The following is an 18,750-nucleotide window of genomic DNA, read 5'->3' on the forward strand; positions in this document are numbered from 1 at the left end:
GTACTTCGAACCTTGGTTTAATATTTGATAGAGAAACTGACTACCATTCAAGGGTGGTTGGTTATGTTGATTCTGATTATGCTGGGGACTTGGATAAGAGAATATCATTAACAGGGTATGTTTTCACTTTGTGTGGCTCTGCTATTAGTTGGAAAGCAACACTACAATCTACTGTTGCTTTATCAACTACAGAAGCAGAGTATATGGCAGCAGCTGAGGCTGTTAAGGAGGTCATTTGGTTGAAAGGTTTGATCAGTGATTTGGGATTATAGCAGGATGCAATCTCAGTGTTTTGTGACAGCCAAAGTGCAATACATTTGACCAAAAATCAAATGTATCATGAGAGGACGAAGCATATTGATGTCAGGTATCATTTCCTTCGGGAAGTTGTTACAGAGGGCGTGCTAGAAATTCAGAAGATTGCTACTACTGAGAATCCAGCAGATATGATGACAAAGCCAGTTCCAGTATACAAGTTCAAACTTTGCTTGGACTTGATTGGTGTTTGGGGTATGTGAATCCCTTAGGGGATTTGGTGGAGGGATTCGGTTTCTTGGTTAATAGTTTTTTTTTTTTTTGTTTAGGTTTGACGGAATTCAAGCCAAGGTGGAGATTTATTGAGTTTGGCTTGATTTGCTGCTGAAAATGTGTTTTTTGGGGCTTGGCTTGACTGTGGCTTGACCGTGGCTCAAGCTAAGGTTCCGCTCGACAGTCCACTCGAGCGAACTCATCCAAAGAGTTCCGCTCGACCTCCGCTCGACTATCCGCTCGAGCGAAATCTTCCAGAGAGTTCCGCTCGACCTTCGCTCGATTGTCCGCTCGAGCGAGAATGTAACCCTAACGTGCGCTCGACACTTCGTTCGATGTCCGCTCGAGCGAATGTTCTGACTAGCGCCTTGTCCTATAAATATATCATTTTCTCTTCATTTTGATGGGTGTTCAGCAGCCAAGAAAGAGAGAGTTTTGAGAATCCCTTTGTATACAATCCTAAGAGTCTATTGAGTATATTGGGGCTTTAGGATTAAGGATTTTGTGATCAATACTCTTGTACTCCCATCTTTTGTTCATAGTGAAATCATTGAAACCGACCCCTACAGTGGACGTAGGCTCACATTGAGCTGAACCACTTAAATCTTGGTGTTCTTTGTGTGATTGTTGTTTATTATTGTTGCTTCCGCTATTATTTACTTCAACTTAACCTTTTGTTTGTTCGGTCCATTCCCAACAGGCACCAATGCATAGAGTTGGTTTTTTTCGTACAGAATTGGCGGGAAAAGATCTAAACCCGCTTTGCCTTTCCAGAGGTGGTCAGCTTGTGGCAATGAAATATGGAATTGATCTGATGAGAAGTAATCCTGATGGAGAGATTCTTGAATATGCTGAGGACTTCAGTGACTGTGACTTGCGTGTTTCTTACGCAACTGTGTTTGTTGAGTCTCTACTTTCACCTTATCTGTGTTTGACTTGATCCTTTTTTTTCATCTTTTTTTCAGTTCTTTTGCTACTCATCAATGAAATGCAGAACAGTGACGCTTCTAAATATCAAAGATGACATCTTTGGAAGATAGGAGTTTTTGCAGTGCATCCTGCGCGACCTAAAATGGTTTGTTCCAATGCTCTTTTGTGACTTTGTACAATTGGGATGTCTGTTGAAACAGGATGTTGTGATCATGCACTATATTGCAGAATCTGTTTGTTTCTGAATTACAATGTAATTGGGATTTACATTGTAACGAATGTTCTTGGGTTCATTGTATTTTCAGGCTGGGTGGCTCTGTATTTCTTTCTCGTTCGTCCTTAATTACACGACTTTTGGCTTTATTTGGCAGACTGGATGTTAATGATATTCCTGATGTTTAGTTCTAGACAATAGACAAGCAATTCCTACTCATGGAAAGACAACAATTATAGGCTGGATTGCTTTTAGACGTAATGTTTTGTTCATCGTTTCTTCTGAGATGAGATGTCTATAGATGTTACAAAATGAGCCAAGAAATACATTAGAAAAAGTAATGAACAAAAAAGGGCATTTTTTTTTTCTATTTTCCAGTTTGTTTCGATCCACCTCTTCTTGATTATCTAGTTATGTGAAAGTGACGTAGTTATTAAGTAATCTATTAATGTGATTAGTTGTATTATTTTTTTAATATAAAATAATTATTTTGACAAATTATATTAGTGAAATGTTTAAAAAATACATAAAAATGACTATACATAACAAAATTCTTGTTTTATTCTCGTGAAAGTTTAATCGAGCCGTATTAAATAGCACATAAAAATAGTCTAGTTTTTAACGAAATATATATATATATATATTCATCTTTCGTATTCTTCCAACAATTTAAAATCATTTTTGTAATGTTATTCAGTTTTTATTTTTCAAATTAATTTTTATTTCCTCTCAACGATCTTAGTTAATAAAGCATTTGCATCATCCAACTTAATCCAATGTTTATTGTTTTTAATCCAAAAGCCATGCCTTTATCTTTTATCTAGCATTCCTAAACTACTATAAATTAATTCAATTTTATTGTACATTATCTATAATTTGCATCACTATATAAGATATGGAAGGAGTGAAGTCTTGCAATTTGTATCCCCCCCCCCTTTCTCTCTCCTCATTTTTATTATATTATTGTTGCCTTTTCCTTGTTTTCTATATTTTGAAATTATAATTATTAAATATTTTTGAAATATAAATTCGTTTTATTTTTATTATCATAAGATATCATGTCAACTATGTATAAATAATCTTTAACTATATAATAAATTAAATTAGAATAAGAATAAAGCTCACAATATTTAGCAACACCTATGATTAGGACATTAACACAACATAAAATAATAGGCACGACATCAATCGACTTGACGGGTTAGTCGGTGAATCCTTATGATTTGATTATATATAAATATTATATATGAACTTAATATAGATAAGAATGCGAAGCTTGAGAGTTTCTATTTCTTTTTTATTCTTTTATTATTAAATTTTAAGAGAACTTTTGTAAAGATTGTTTTTTAAACTTTCATACGTAACCTCTAACATTTATGCTTATTTGACCCAAACACCTTTATTTCCAAATAAAAAAGTAGTTTAAAATCTGAAATCGAATTTAAGTTTCCCTCTCCCTATCTATGTCGTGCATCTGGGTCTTCTGCTATTGACGACTCCTCAGACGAGATGACCTCCTTCCATCGTCGATAATCTTCTCCTTCACTTTTCATTGTTGGCATCCTCTACCATCGACACTTATAATAAGAATTGTTCAATATTATTGTACTTCATCTACTATGTGATTATGTATTTCCGTATTAAGATTTGATAAAAAAAAAAGCCTTCGGATAAAATTTCACAATAGGTACTCTACTAACCAATTACTATTGAATTTATATGGCTTGCTTGCAGCTCAGAATCGATTTGTATTGAAAGATGGTTTGACATTAAACTTTTATCTGGCTGGCAATCTCCAGTTTGTCAAATATATTTGTTAGGGCATTAAAAAATTATACATAAGTAATGAGCATTAAAATATTAATTCTGTTTGGAGGGAGCAATGCTCTTTATTGTTTGTTTGTAGTTTGAAACATGTCTATATTGTTCTTGATGTTTGTTTTTTTACATTGCCTATTCTAACTTAGTTAATTTTTTTGATTTCATGTTGTGCATTAATATATCAAGAATGTTTTTTTATGGAGAGAGGGAAAAAAATCACATCTAATAAGCAATCACTATTTAAAAAAAAAACAATAATTATATAGATATCCCAAATATGAGAAATGATGAAAAAGTAATTGATGATCATGAAATTTTAGAACCAACACCGGAAAATGCTGATGATAATGAGGGTTTAGAGCTAACTCTTGAAAATAATGATGATGATGAAGGATTTAGAGCCAACTATTGAGAATGATGACGATGATGTGGTTTCAGAGCCAATGTCGTGAAATAATGATGATGGAGTTGAAGAGCCAACGGTTGAGATTTTTTCAAAACTGAGCAATAACTCATTGACTATCATAAGTAATATGGAAGATAAATTGAATTTGGCATAACGACCCAAAGAATTAGAAGGGAAGTTGATGGTAGTGTTATATATGTAACTCTTGGTTGTGCGCATGGTGGTAAGGCAAGAAATCGTATTACGAACTTTTATAAACCACACTCGACAACAAAAACTGATTATAAGGTGAAGATTAATGCAACTTTCGTTAGTGATGTTTTACGCATAACTACTGTACAAAATGCACACAACCATGGACTAAGTTGACAAAAGGCAATATTTTTTAAATATAATCAAGTGGTTGATGACTCTGTAAAGCGGCAATTAGATATTAACGACAAGGTAGAAATAAGCATGTCTAAAAGTTTTAACACCCTGGCTGTCGAGGAATGGATTTCACTTCCATCATTGCTCTAGGATTTCACTTCCTTGCTGCTTTGTGACTTCACATCCAATGAAACAATTAGGTTTGCAAAGCATTCCACATATTATTCTTAATGAAATTATAATAATTAGAGATAAATCAATAGTATTTTTTTTTAATTCAAAGAAAGCCAAAATCTCACTAAAAAAATGATTATAAGCAATTATGAGTACTAATACGCGTATTCATCCAAAACAATTAGTTAAAAAGTCAAATTTTAATTAAAATAATATCAATTTAAATTTTAAATATAAAAATAACAGTATTAATAAATATATTAATACATAAATTCGTTTGTATGTGTCAAAACTCAAATAAAATAAAGCTCAAAATAGGGGTGTCAAATCGTGTTAACAGGTCGTGTTCGTGTCGTGTCAAATCGTGTTAACGGGTCATATAGGTCAATCCTAACCCGACCCGTTAAGCTTATCGTGTCAAAATCTCAAACTCTAACACAACCCATTAACATAACGGGTCGTGTCGTGTCAACCCGTTTTGACCCATTAATAAATATTACGAAATATGTTTTTTTTATAAGTAAACAAATAAATTAAGAAAATATTACAAAATAGGTTAATACGACACAATACAACTCATTTTAAACTATTTATGTAAATGGGTTGAATATGCCCGAAATTAACATTTTTAACCTTATTAAATTTAGCATAATTTTATATAAATGTTAAAATTACAATATCTATAAAAATTATAAAACTAATTATAAGTCCAAAACTACAATCCAAATAATAAAAATATCAAAATTGAAATTCTAATAATTTTATTTTTAGATATAAAGGTATAATTGTAACTTTAACTTTCTTAACGTGTCAAAATGGGTCAAAATGGGTTAACCTGTTAAGCAATCGTGTCTTAACGGGTCAACTCGTTTTGATCCGAACCCATTAAGATTAAATCCTAACCTGCTATTATCATATCGTGTTCGTATTAAATTAACGGGTCGTGTGACATATTGCCACCCCTAACTCAAAACAAGTCTTACTATTAGGACTATGCTATTGTGCTGCTTGCAGTTTACTACTGCACGTTATTGCACTTGGTTTTTTATTTTTTTGTCCTTTTACAATTTTTTTAATTACTTTCTTAATTATTAAATAAAAAAATACATCAATTTTATTAATCACTAAATTAAAAAAAAAAAATCTTAATAAAAAAAAATTGCCCAGCGGTCAAAATAGGCTTGACCCAGCCGGCATTTTCCGTACCATTATCGAATGGATTGGCGTGCGCAGATTCATTCAATTGTGGTTTGAGATGTGATACCTTACAACAAAAGGAAAACACCAAGACCACAGCTGGTGGCTCCCGCTGACCTAAATTTATTTTTTTTAATTTTTTTTTTAATAATTAAGAAAATTTTTTTAATATTATTATAATTTTTTTATATTTTTTTAAAATATTTAAAAATATTAAAAAATAATTAAAAATAATAATAAATTATTTTTGCTTAACGGTGATTTTCAGTAGAGCCACTAATGATATCTGTAGTACCATCCTACAACAAATTTACTATTCATTTATTACTTTTAATAATATAATATTTTTTTAATATTTAAATCTATCAAATTAAAATAAAAGTCAAATTAAAATTTAAAAAATATATTACTTTAATCTTTATTCTAAAGTTGTAAACAAATTGTTAAGCAGTGATAGTCTCTCATTTTTCTTTTGGTTTGACCAACAAAATTGTGTCCGGAGTTTCATAGAGGAAGATCACTGGAGTGCAATCTCTCGGTGCTCACAGTTGGGCACTTCTCTGAACTGACAACACGCTTCGCCCTCTATCATTCTAGCATCTCACTGCATCTTTTCCACCGTCTCCTCTGCGGGAATCCCTGTACGATGAGTACTGCGCATTCTACTCTTCTCTCTCTTATCTTTAATGAAAGATGCTAGACAGAAGCCCCTTTTAAAGAAGCACACGCACACTGCCAAATCAGTATTGTGAAAGGAGAATGCTAGGGATCAGTTGAGCGATCTCGCTAACTTGTCTTGTTAATTTTTTTTTAAATTTTTTTTACAGAAAGGTTAAGAAAATTATATTTAATTATATTATAAATTATATTATTTTTTTTAAAATATTTAAAAGTATTAAAAAAATAATATAAAAAAAGTAAAAAAAATACTTTTAAATATTTTAAAAAAATGAATAAAATTCACAATATAATTAAATATAATTTTCTTAATCTTTCTGTAAAAAAAATTTCAAAAAAAAAAAAAAAAAGAGCGGGACAAGTTAGTGGGATCCTACTGGAAGATCCCTATCATTTTCCATTGTGAAATATCTATTTTACCGCTATGTAAATCACAACCTTCCTCTCACTTTCTAAGAGTATTGACAATGAATTGTTCATCTTTATTTTTATTTTTAAATTTAAAGAATATATCTTTAAAATAATTCACATTAATTTATTCACATCTAAAATTATAAATAATTAATTACAGTCATTATTTAAATGTAAAGAACAACTTTTCATTCTTCAAATAATATTTTTATTATTTTCTCCCTCTCCATTCCGAACGTCTCTCTCTTTTCTCTCTCTCTTTTTTCATTTTTCTCTTCTCTCTCTCCTCTTCTTTCTCCATCCCCGAACGCCTCCATCGAACGCTCTCTCTTCTTCTCTTCTTCTCTCTCCATCCGAACAGCTCTCTCTTCTTCTCTTTGACACCCATTTCACCCTCCTCTCTCTCGTTGCTCTGTTTTCTCTCTTGGACGCCCACAATTTTCTGGTGGTTTCTTCATCAACGGCGGCCTCTTCTCTCGCCCAAAAGGTGATTTTGTGTAACCCATTTGTGGATTTGGTTGCATAATTTTTTTCTGTGTTATTTGGCCTAATTAGAATTTTTTAAGGTTTTTTTTTATGTGATTGCCCCTAATATTGAATTGAGAATAGAGATAGATAGAGAAAACTGGGTTGGTTCTTCGGTTTTTTTGATTTCCCCTGATCTTGTACATGAATTAAGAGTGTTCTGTCCCTATCGTTATCTCTAGACACTGTACTTTGTTGATGGGGTTTTTTGTACTCATCTCCGAGAATCCAACTTAAGAAAATCTCTAGTAGTAAAGTAATCCTTTCCGACACCGACTTCGGAAGGTAGGTGGGACAGCAATTACATTTCGGAATAGAGTTGATTTGGGGCTAGGTTGCATTCTTAGTGCTCTAGAAAGAGATTGCTTGTATTAATTGTTGGGAGCTAATCATCTTAGTTACACCAGTGATGTGGATTAAGTTAGAAGATTGTTCCTTACTTTGGCAGAGATTTTCGAAAATTCTCTATTAACTTATAGCCATGTTGCAGGAGAGAGAGAGAGAGAGAGAGAGAGAGAGAGAGAGAGAGAGAGAGAGAGAGAGAGAGAGAGAGAGAGAGAGAGAGAGAGAGAGAGAGAGCATGTGCTATATCAATATGTTAGAAGGCTTCCGGGAATGAAAAAGCAGCTCATGCAGCCTGAAAAGGTAATCCATGAATTAACTGCATATTGAACTTAAAAATATATTCAATGCATAATTGTATATGGATACATCTATTTTATTTTACCTGGACCCGTCTGCTGTTTCCATAAGAATATGTCATCCCCACATACTTATCAATAAAGGAAAAAGAAAGTGTAATTCCCACCTTCAGACCCAAGATATGTAAGTTTGCAATTTAATATAAAAACTGCAATAACTCTTCTTTGTGTGGGTTCATGCTACACTAGAAGGTGATTGCAAATTTCAGACCCAAGAATTAATTTTTTTTGATAAATAGAGAATTAATTATGTCTTAAAAGGTTTATGGTAGCTCACCAGAAAGTGTTACAGGTCATACTAGCATCCTTAACTGCATTCCATATCAATCGGCTAGCAGAATTCATATTTAGCAATGTATACTGCAGCAACCTAAAGTCCATGTCACATTTCCATAGATAATACAAATTATCATAGAAACATACATACTGAAGGTACATTTTAGTTGTTGAAAAATGTAGGAAAGTAAAACAAAATTAGTGCAGTATAATAGATTACAATAGGTGATCTGAGTTACAACCATTCAGAAAGATAGAAAAGATAACAAAATCTCCTTAAACCATAATACCTGTGTTTTTTTGGTTTTATTATTGTTTTGTTTGTGTACTGCCTTGTACCATAATTGCTGCTCACCCATTACCTTTCCCTTTCTCCCATCTTCTTTTTTCCAGTAGAAGTACCCGCGACAGATTCAGGTCCTTTCTCCCAACTCCAGCTGCCATTCGATGCAGGAGTCACCGGTCACACTTTTTTTCTTCAATTTTTCCTTGGCAAAAGGTTACACTTTTTGCCCTACCTGTTTCCCCGTCAACATTTGTGGACAGTTAGGATGATACATTGGTCTGCGATATTTTTGCCCATTGATGAAAATTGTATTTGTGATTTTTTGTAGCTTCAATTTTTGGTCTAAGAAAACTGTGATGAGATCATGAAATTTTTTTTTCCTTGATGACGATTTTTTTGGTCTGTGATTTGGTGTGCGCAGATTCGAGAGGGGAGAGAGAAAGAGAGAGGTGATTACCTTCCACGAAATTCAGTGCTGGGTTTGTGGGCAAAATGCGAAGTGTGCTATTGAGGGAGGAAAATTGCTGAACCCAAGAGAACTCCTCCTGTTTTTTGTGTTTTGGGTTTTTAATACAAGTCGGTGTGCGGTGTGCAGCACTTAAGTGGGCTTCTCTGTAGCACTTCTCATCTTTAATAGCTTGAAAATAGTCAATCTACTGCAGCAAGTGTGATCTCTGCACTCACTTTCCAGTTACCATTCCAGTCACCGGTGCAAAGCATTGTTGGGTCACCTGAAACTTGAAATAAGATCGATGTCTACCAAGAATAAACAATTATGTCGTCGAGGTTTTCCACCATATCTACCCGAAAACGTCGTCGAAGAAATACTCCTGCGGTTGCCGGTCAAGTCTTTGGTACGATTCAAATGTGTAAGTAAACATTGGCGCTCCCTAATCTCAAATCCCCAATTCGCCAAATTGCAGTTCCAGCGAACGTCTGTGCGCTCACAAAGACTTCTCATATCATTCGGTTCTGAAATTCGATCCCTAGACTGTGAGGCGCCATTTCAGGACAGTTCCACTCCCAGTGTAATTGCCGTCCCTTTCCAAAAACAGGGTCGTTATGTTAGGATCATTGGGTCTTGCAATGGTCTGGTTTGCGTGGCTCTATATAGCCGTAGGTATTTCTATATTTGGAATCCTTCAACAGGATATTACAGGAAACTGCCCGATCCTGGTATTTCACTTAGTGAAGGCATACATAGTCATGGCTTTGGATATGATCCATCCACTGATGACTACAAGCTCCTCGTGGCCAATTTTCGGATGCCTCCTCCTCGGGAAAGTGAAATTAAGGTTTTCTCTTTCAAAAGAAACTCATGGAAGATTCTTCGAGGTCTCAACCATCCAGGTCTGGCGGGCAGTTGCCGCGGTTCAGCAGGGATCCTTTGCAATGGGTCTCTGCATTGGCATATTCATGATTCCCGTGAGCCACTTTATGGTCTAAGAATATGTAGGTTTGATTTAGCCGAGGAGAAATTCGACGAAATGCTGATGCCCTTCTGGGATTTAATTGAACACCACAGGGATGCATTCATCGGTGGAAACAACAGGGAAACATTCATCGTTGGTTTGCGCAATCTTGGAGAGTACCTGTGTTTTATGGTTAGTACGACTACCCATATAGAGATATGGGGAATGATGGAATATGGAGTCATAGGATCCTGGGCGCCAATGCTTAGAGCTAATTATTTTCAGCCAGTACCGGGCGTAACATTTATAAACCCGCTTTTCCTTTCCAGAAGTCAGCTTGTGGCAATGACTGCTGGATTTGCTTTGATGAGAAGTAATCCTGATGGAGAGATTCTTGAATATGTTGAGTACTTCAGTGGCCGTCGCTCGACTTTTTTTTATGCCACTGTGTTTGTTGAGAGTCTACTTTCCCCTTATCTGTGTTTGACTTGATCGTTTTATTTTTCTTGTTCAGTGTTTCTTTTAGTTCTTTTGCTACTCATCAATGAAATGCAGATTAGTGACGTTTCTAAGTTCTAACTCTCGAAGATCACATGTATAGAGGATCCTAGTTTTTCCAATGCATCCTACGCGTCTTGAAATGTCTGTTCCAATGCTCTTTTGTGAATTTGTATAAGTGGGGCAAATTTCTGTTGAAACAAGATGTTGTGATCATGCACTATTTTGCAGAATCTTTATGTTTCTGAATTTCCATGTAATTTGAGTTTACGTTGTATCGAATGTCCTATATACAATCGATTTTTAGTCATTGGAAGACAATATTTAAAAGGAAAAATATAGTTGCAAGTACAATTGTGTACTAATCTGTATATTAATGTGATGTGATTGGTCAAAAAGTAGATTTTATTAAAAATAATGTTAATTTAAATTTTGAATATGAATGAATCAGTATTGGTACACATATTAGTATGTGATTGTGTTTGTATATAGTAAAACTCATATTTAAAGGCCGAATTGTTTTTAGATGTAATATTCTTGTTTTGTTCTATGATATAAAAGAGGGAAAATGCTAATTGATGTCATGATTCTCCCTCAATCATACTGTTTATGCTTTTTATTTTTAATTTTTTTAATGATGAAGGATGTTAGAAAAATACATAAAAAAAAATAAAAAAGACAATACAAAAATTTGAACCAGCGGTAGCATCATATCTAATACAAAGGTGGATGCAGCATCATCTAATATAAAATGTGCTACTCTTTTTGACTCTTAGTGTTTAGTGAGTAAATAGTGTTAAGATTATTTTACGACTATTTGAAAATAGTTTATTACTAATTATTATTATTTTATTACTTTTTATTACTTTTATTATTATTTACGTATGATCTGAAATCATCTTATTATGTAAGCGTAGTTATATAGATTTTATATAATTATATATATATAAATTATATTTCAAAATAATATCAATTTAAGTATTGAAATATTGGTGCAGATGCTATGGAGGCGGATGGACGCTTCCCAGATTAGGAGGAAAAATATGATTATTATTATTATTATTCTTAAATATAGAAATAGTTGTAGATATTAAAATTATTAAATCAAATATGGCCTAAGAGTTACTTTGCGAATGAGAAGTAACGTCCCAAATGCAACAGGTTTGATCTCATTTGGGGTAAAAATAATTTAATAACACAAAGTATCGTAATAAATAAAGGAAAATAATAGTATGGTTCTTAATTATATTTATTAAATCTAGTCATTCATATATTTTAATTTTTTTAATGATTAAGAAATGATTATTAATAAATATATATTTTTAAGTTTTTAATAATTACAAATATTTAAAAATAAAAAATAGCTTGAATAGTGAATTAAAATGAGATTAAATAAAATGAAAATTGAAAATTAAATAAAATATTATTTTTTAAATATTATTATTATTTTAAAATTTAAAAAAATTAAATTATTTATTATATTTTATATACAAATTTAAAAATATTATAATAATTAAATAAATTTAATTTAATTTAACTTTAAATCCAAACTCGACCTTATCTGCTGTGCTGCAACCTAAAATTGTCCTAACTTATATGGTTAAACTAAACGGATCATGCTAGGGGCCCGATAATCCAACGATTGCTTCATTTCAAAATTTTTTTGTTTTTTGATTTTTTTTAAATTAATTTTTTGATATATTTTTTGTAAAAAATACAAAAAATATATAAATTCAATACTATTCCCTTATTTAATTATTAAAAAAATAGATAAACATCGGTATACCTATAGGTTGATACGGTATTTTTCTAAACTTTAGAAGTGGACCCTCAATCTTAACGTTAGTTCACTTTAAAATTTTTTATTTTATTTTCCTTTTCACATCTTTTTAATGTATTAAATATTTAAAAAAAATAAAAAATATATTAATATATTTAAAATTATTTTTTTAATTATTAAATAAAATAAAAATGTTTTCTACTAAACAATACACTAATAAATAAGCGATAAACTTAAATGGCAAGCTAGCTTTATTCTAAACTTAAATCCTCATAAAATCTCACTCTGAACAAGATACTGCTAGAAAATCGTATGGATTCGCGTGCTCAGATTCATACAATCTTGGATTCACTAATAAGGTTGTGTTCCAAGTTTCTAGATGCAGATAACTGAAGTGACGAGTGCTATATTACTCAGTAGTACTACTCACAGTCGGCCACTTCTCTGAACTGACAAGACGCTTATCCCTCCATCATTCTATCATCTCACTACAGCCTTTTCCCCGTCTCCCATGCAGAGAAATCTGTACGTACTGCTTTCGAATTCTACTTTTCTCAGTCTATATTTAATAGCAAGAAAATACTCGTGAACTTTTTCCTTCTAATACTACACCGCAGAAGTGTGATATCTGTACTGACTTTCCGGTTTCCATTCCAGCAACCGGGGTGCCCAAAATATTTTTGTTTGGGTCAGCTGAAATTTGAAATAAGAACAATGTCTACGAAGCATCTACCCGAAACTGTGGTAGTAGAAATCCTCTTGCGCTTGCCAGTCAAATCTTTGTTACGTTTCAGGTATGTATCTAAACGTTGGCGCTCTCTAATATCGGATCCCCGATTCGCTAAATCGCATTTCAGGCAAGCCTCCGAGCGATCGCAAAGACTTCTTATATCATCCCGTTCTGAAATTCTGTCCCTAGACTGCAACGTACCATTTAGGGACAGTTCCACTCTCCGAGAACACGTCGTCCCGTCCCTGAGACGCGGTCGTCATGTTAGGATCGTAGGGTCTTGCAATGGCCTGGTTTGTGTGGCTGTCCATCGCCATAAGGGCTTTCATATTTGGAATCCTTCAACTGGTGACGTCCGGAAATTACCAGATCCCACATTTTCACTTCGGGGGGAAAACTATTGGCATGGATTTGGATATGATCCATCCACTGATGACTACAAGCTTCTCGTGGCCTCTTTCCTGTTTCTGCCTCGTTATCAGGGAAGCGAAGGTAAGCTTTTCTCTTTGAAAAGAAATTCATGGAAAACGATTCTTCTAGGCGCCGACGCTTCAAGTCAAGCCTACGAATCAACATGGATCCTTTGCAATGGGTCTCTGCATTGGCAACTTGAACTGTGGGAGGAACTTGGATCAGTGTGGGTGCCAGAATGTCGTGACCAAATATGCGTGTTTGATTTAGCCGAGGAGAAATTCCACGAAATGCTGATGCCTGTCGAGGTTGGAGATCGTTTCAACGGGATATTTTTCTGTGCTTTGGGGAATCTTGGAGGATGCCTTTATTTTATTAGCTATAATCGTACCCATATAAATTTGTGGAGAATGATGGAATGTGGAGTCCGAGAATCGTGGGCACTAACGCTTCAAATTGCATATTTTCATTTGAAAATATCCAGACATAATCTAGCCCCAGTTTGCATTTCTAAAGATGGTCAGATTGTGGCGATAAATGACGGAAAGGAGTTACTGAAATGTAATTCTGAAGGAGAGATTCTTGAACATGTTCGGGCTTTCAGTGACTAACGAAAGTGTAAAGCAACTGTCTTTGTTGAGAGCTTAATTTCACCTAATCATTACAGCGGTGATGATGTGCAAGGGCAACGCCTGCCCTCTGATGAAGACGATGATAACTGCACTCAAATGCTGGTGCATCTCACCAATGAGATGCAGAATGCTGACGCTAGCTTCTGAATCTCAAAGATAACCATCTGGTGTCTGTATGGTAGATTGTAATTGTTTCACAACATCCTGCTTGATTTGGAATGGGTATTTTCTATTTCTCTTTTGTGATTATGTAATATGTACTGTTTGGTAGAAATTTATGTTGAAACTGGTTGCTGTGATCATGTATCATTTTGCAGAATCTGTTTTTTTTTTATTCCCTGAGAAGGATTGGAATTTTACATTTGTATCGAATTTTCTCGGTTACACTACTTTCAGATTGGATGACTCCTTATTTGTTCTCGGGGTTTTACTGTGATTTTCTTGTCAGTTTCGTGACTTTTGGTGTGTTCATAAAGTGAATAGTGAATACAGTAACGTTACTGGTCTTTCATTTTATATAATTATTATATATTTTTAAAATTTTTATACTTAATAAAATTAAAAATTTAATATTTTTAAATTTTTAAATAAAATTAATATTTAAAAATTATATTGTAATAATATTCTATTTAATTTTCAACAAAATATTTATTTTATTTAAATTGTGGAATCAAATAAGGCTTTAGGATTGGCCTGGTCTCTTATTAAAATTTATCACTAAAATGCAATTTGGATAATGAGATGATTTTATATAAAAGTTGAGAGTTTAATAAAATATTAATTTTTAATAATATTATTATTTTAAAATTTAAAAAACTGAATTATTTATTATATTTTATTTAAAATTTTAAAAAAATTATAATGATAGGATGGAATAAAATAAAATGAGATGAAATATTTTTACCGTTCTTAAATGTCAAATATAATTATCAAGTATGCTGACTTCTTTTTAAAAACAATAAAGTTTAATACTAAAAGATTAATTTTTTAATATTAATTTATATTTAATTATTTTTTAAAAGGAATTAAATATATTCCTCTTTATCAAAAATCTAATGGGCAACTGTTGTAATTTTTTAGGCCCGATTTGGATGAGAAATGATATTTACAATCGTAGTGATACAAATATCATATAGTATTTTTGAAAAAAATAAATTAACATGAAATTCACATGAAAGAAAAATTAACTTTTTAATCGTGAATTCTATTCTTTTTTAAAATGATTATACAATATTTACACATTCTATAATTATACGTAACATTACTCGATTTGGACATAAATAAGATATTGTACCATACAATAATTTTTTTTTTATCTAAATATACTATATTTTATTTTTAAATTTTAAAAATATCTACTTAAATAAATAGTGAAGAATACTAAATAGTTAAAATAGACACTAAATAATATATAAATAGTATAAAATTGACATAAATAATAAGTAAACAGTACATAATTCGGCACTCTATAAAATAATAGAACTCACATCTTTTTAAAATTTTAAAAATTAAAAACTATTTTATCTCATCTCATTATTTAAATATATATTTTTTTTTTATAAATTTTTTCATTTCATCTCAATTTAAAAATTTCATTATTATTAAAAATATCTTATCTGATCTAACTGATTTAGATGAGTCACTGTAGTCAAACTAAGCCATAATTCTGTCCCGAAGTGCAACCATGTTAAGAATAAATTCCCACCTTAATTTGGAGAGCCACTGCATGATGTTTTATTCTCTCTTAAACTTTTGTCAAAAATTTACTAAAAATAAATTTAAAGAGCAAAGAGAATAACTTACTATTGTTGTTATTTACATATTTGTAAATAAATAAATTATTTATTATAAATATTTAAAAACAAAAAGTATAAGATTATGTTCATATATTAAGGTCATTTTAGATAATATGTGAATAGTAATAAATAATAATAATAAAATATTAAATAATAGTGCAAAATAATAAAAAAATTATTGAATAATAGTGGAGTGATTTCAAAATCATTCTACTATCTAAACCTAAATATCTTTAATATTATTCACAATGCTTCATAGGTAAATAGACGGTTCTTTTAATTACCAGCGTGTTTAATGGATAAATAAATTAATTAAATAAATGAATTTTATGTTTTTATTTCATTGAAAAAATTATAATTGATGAAATGCGTTCACATACTAGAGTAGCCATTGGATTTAATAGGAGATGTACTATTATTTTTCCTACAAGAGAGAAGCTGGATCCCAGTATTTACTCTCTCAGAAATACAACTGAGCGCTTTTCTCCTACGCAGAAATGCTATTCGGCCTAACTCATTGCAGGCTAAGGAAGGTTTGACTATTTCAATTCATTTTATCTCATTTAATTATTATAATTTTTTTAAAATTTTAAATAAAATACAAAAATAAATTTAATTTTTTAAAATTTTAAAATATAATAATATTAAAAATTATGTAATAATAATATTTTATTCAATTTTTATTTAATTTTATCTCATCTTTATAATCAAAAAAGGTTTAAGGAAAAACTGGTGCAGATGAGAGCTTAGCCTCTGTAGAAAGAAGATGTAACACCTAACAAGTACACTGGTGTTTTGTGGGCTCACATTTTCTCCGGAACCCAACAAGCTAAAAGGTATATAAATTTGTTCAAACTAGCAAATGGGTACTATAAGGTGAAACAAGAAGCAGCTATGAAAAGACTGTAAGGGAAGTGCTAACAAAAGCAATATTGCAGGCAATTCCCATGTAAACAATGAGTATATTTGTATATTTCAACTGCCAAAGAAGTTGTGCAGAGAGATGAGGTTATGTTTGCAAGGTTTTGGTGGAGTTCTAGTCAGAAAGATAAGAGAATTTATTAGAAGGGCAAAGGCTAAAAAAGGATGGAGAATGTTAAATGATCCAGTCATTAGTTTCCACAATTTTTAAGGAAAAGTACTTGAAAAGGTCACACATCCTAGAGACTACATTGGGAAAATCCCCTTCTTGAATATGGATAAGTATCTGGTCAGAATTGGATGTGATGAGGGTGGGGGTCTCTAGTGGAGAATAAGGAATGATAAGTCTGTATATATCTGGGGTCAAAAGTGGTTACCAACACCTATCACTCGCTGTGTTCAATCCCCCATTCGAGTCCTTAATGTAGCTTCCAAAGTGTGAGCTCATTGATGGACAAAGGGGGATATGGAGGGACGAGCTAGTGACAACAATCTTTAGTAAGGAGGACGCTAAGGTGATCTGCTCTATTCCCATTAGTCGCATAGGGGCTGCAGACAAGCAAATTTGGGCCCCCTCAAAGAACGGAAAATTTTCTAAGAAAAATGCCTACTATGTGGTGCAACAAAGAAAAAAGGTAGGTGAGGGCAGACCATCCACAGAGGGGGAGGAAGCTGAAGAGTGGAAGAAACTGCGGTCACTTGAAATACCTGGAGCAGCCAAGCATTTTTTGTGGAGGGCTATTAACAACATCCTGCCTTCCAAAGAAAATTTGTTGAAGAGGAAGATCACTAGAGATCCAAAATGCCCCATATGTCAAATGGAAGATGAATTTGTTATACATGCACTGTGGAGTTGCCCAACAATATCTGATGTGTGAGGACAAAAAAGCGGCCCTGTAAACAAATGGCAATCGTAAGGTAGAGATTTTGAATAGCTGTGGATAGATATGTGTAGAAAATTACAGAAAGGAGAATTGGAATAGTGGTGGTTATAATGAAGAATATATGGACAAGAAGAAATAAGTATGTATTTGAAAATAAATTTACTGGCCCTAGTATGGTTGTATAGATGGTAGTTATGGGGCTTGAAGAATACAGCGAGTAGGGAAAGGGTGGAAAGAAAGAAACATGGAGATGATAGTGGAAGAATGGGGGTATGGGAAAGACCAAATGGGAATAGGTATAAAGTTAATTTTGATGGGGCTCTAGATATGAAAGAACAAAAAATGGGGATGGAGATTGTAGTAAGAGACAATAAGGGTGATATCTTAGCCACTTTGTGTTCTGCAAAAAGCTATGTAATTTCCCCTTTCATTGCTGAATGCAACACTTTGTGGAGAGCAATGGAGATGTGTTTTGAACTGTGATTCTCGGATGTGATTTTTGAGGGTGATGCAAGGAGGTCATTGAGGCTGTAAAATCTAAAGAGGAAGATGAATCATGGAAGGGGCAGGTCATAGAAGACATCAAGCAGGTTTTTCAAGCAAAAGAGCAGTGGTTAATTGAGTTTATCCGTCGAGAAGGTAATATGGTGGCTCGTCAGCTTGCAAAGATGACATTGCAGAGTAATGAAGAGCTATGCTAGATAGAGGAGGGTCCCAATGAGATAAGTCATTTAATTGTAAGTGATAAAGCTTGTAATGTAATTGATGAATGATGATAATACAAGTTTAATTTCAAAAAAAAAAAAAAAAAGAAAAAAAAAAAAAAAAAAAAATCAGCTTACAAACTGCTCGAAGATTCTCTCTTTTGGCAAAATTGACAAAGATCTAAATTGTTGAACGGTTAATGTAAATATGAGAGAAATGATTTGTGTAAGCTCCAAACAGATTAGTCACTTTGTAAAAAAAGTGAATTTTATCTTGAAATAGTATAAAAAAAATTATTATATTTTAATGGGATAAGTTTGAAGAGTGAGATAAGATGAGAATTTTAATAATAGTAATAAAATAATTTGTGAATAGTAATAAGATAATTTGAGTTAATATTTTATAGAGTTTTAGGAAATAAGAGAGAAAAATGTTGAATAAAAAATATTATAAAGTAAAAATATT

General features: G+C 32.4%; 2 protein-coding genes across 7 annotated transcripts; both read left to right on the plus strand.

Moving 5' to 3' along the window:
- The first annotated feature begins 6,983 nt into the window (after window positions 1-6,983).
- Window positions 6,984-10,708, plus strand: LOC122317012 (F-box/kelch-repeat protein At3g23880-like). 6 transcript variants are annotated; one of them, XM_043133891.1, is made up of 3 exons: window positions 6,984-7,215; window positions 8,624-8,729; window positions 8,938-10,708. In XM_043133891.1, the coding sequence occupies exon 3, from the start codon at window positions 9,269-9,271 to the stop codon at window positions 10,418-10,420; it is 1,152 nt and encodes a 383-aa protein (XP_042989825.1). In that variant the 5' UTR covers window positions 6,984-7,215; window positions 8,624-8,729; window positions 8,938-9,268; the 3' UTR covers window positions 10,421-10,708. The 6 variants fall into 6 exon arrangements, with proteins under 6 accessions (XP_042989825.1, XP_042989828.1, XP_042989829.1 ...); XM_043133894.1 differs by having other exon boundaries at window positions 8,627-8,729; XM_043133892.1 differs by lacking the exon at window positions 6,984-7,215 and adding an exon at window positions 7,748-7,898.
- A 2,145-nt stretch (window positions 10,709-12,853) lies between these two features.
- On the plus strand, window positions 12,854-14,258 carry LOC122317279 (F-box/kelch-repeat protein At3g06240-like). The gene has a single exon (XM_043134271.1). It carries the CDS (start codon window positions 12,921-12,923, stop codon window positions 13,956-13,958), a length of 1,038 nt encoding a protein of 345 aa, XP_042990205.1. The 5' UTR covers window positions 12,854-12,920; the 3' UTR covers window positions 13,959-14,258.
- Window positions 14,259-18,750: the final 4,492 nt, after the last annotated feature.

This window comes from Carya illinoinensis, chromosome 7, assembly GCF_018687715.1.
Source record: "Carya illinoinensis cultivar Pawnee chromosome 7, C.illinoinensisPawnee_v1, whole genome shotgun sequence".
Lineage (NCBI taxonomy): Eukaryota > Viridiplantae > Streptophyta > Magnoliopsida > Fagales > Juglandaceae > Carya > Carya illinoinensis.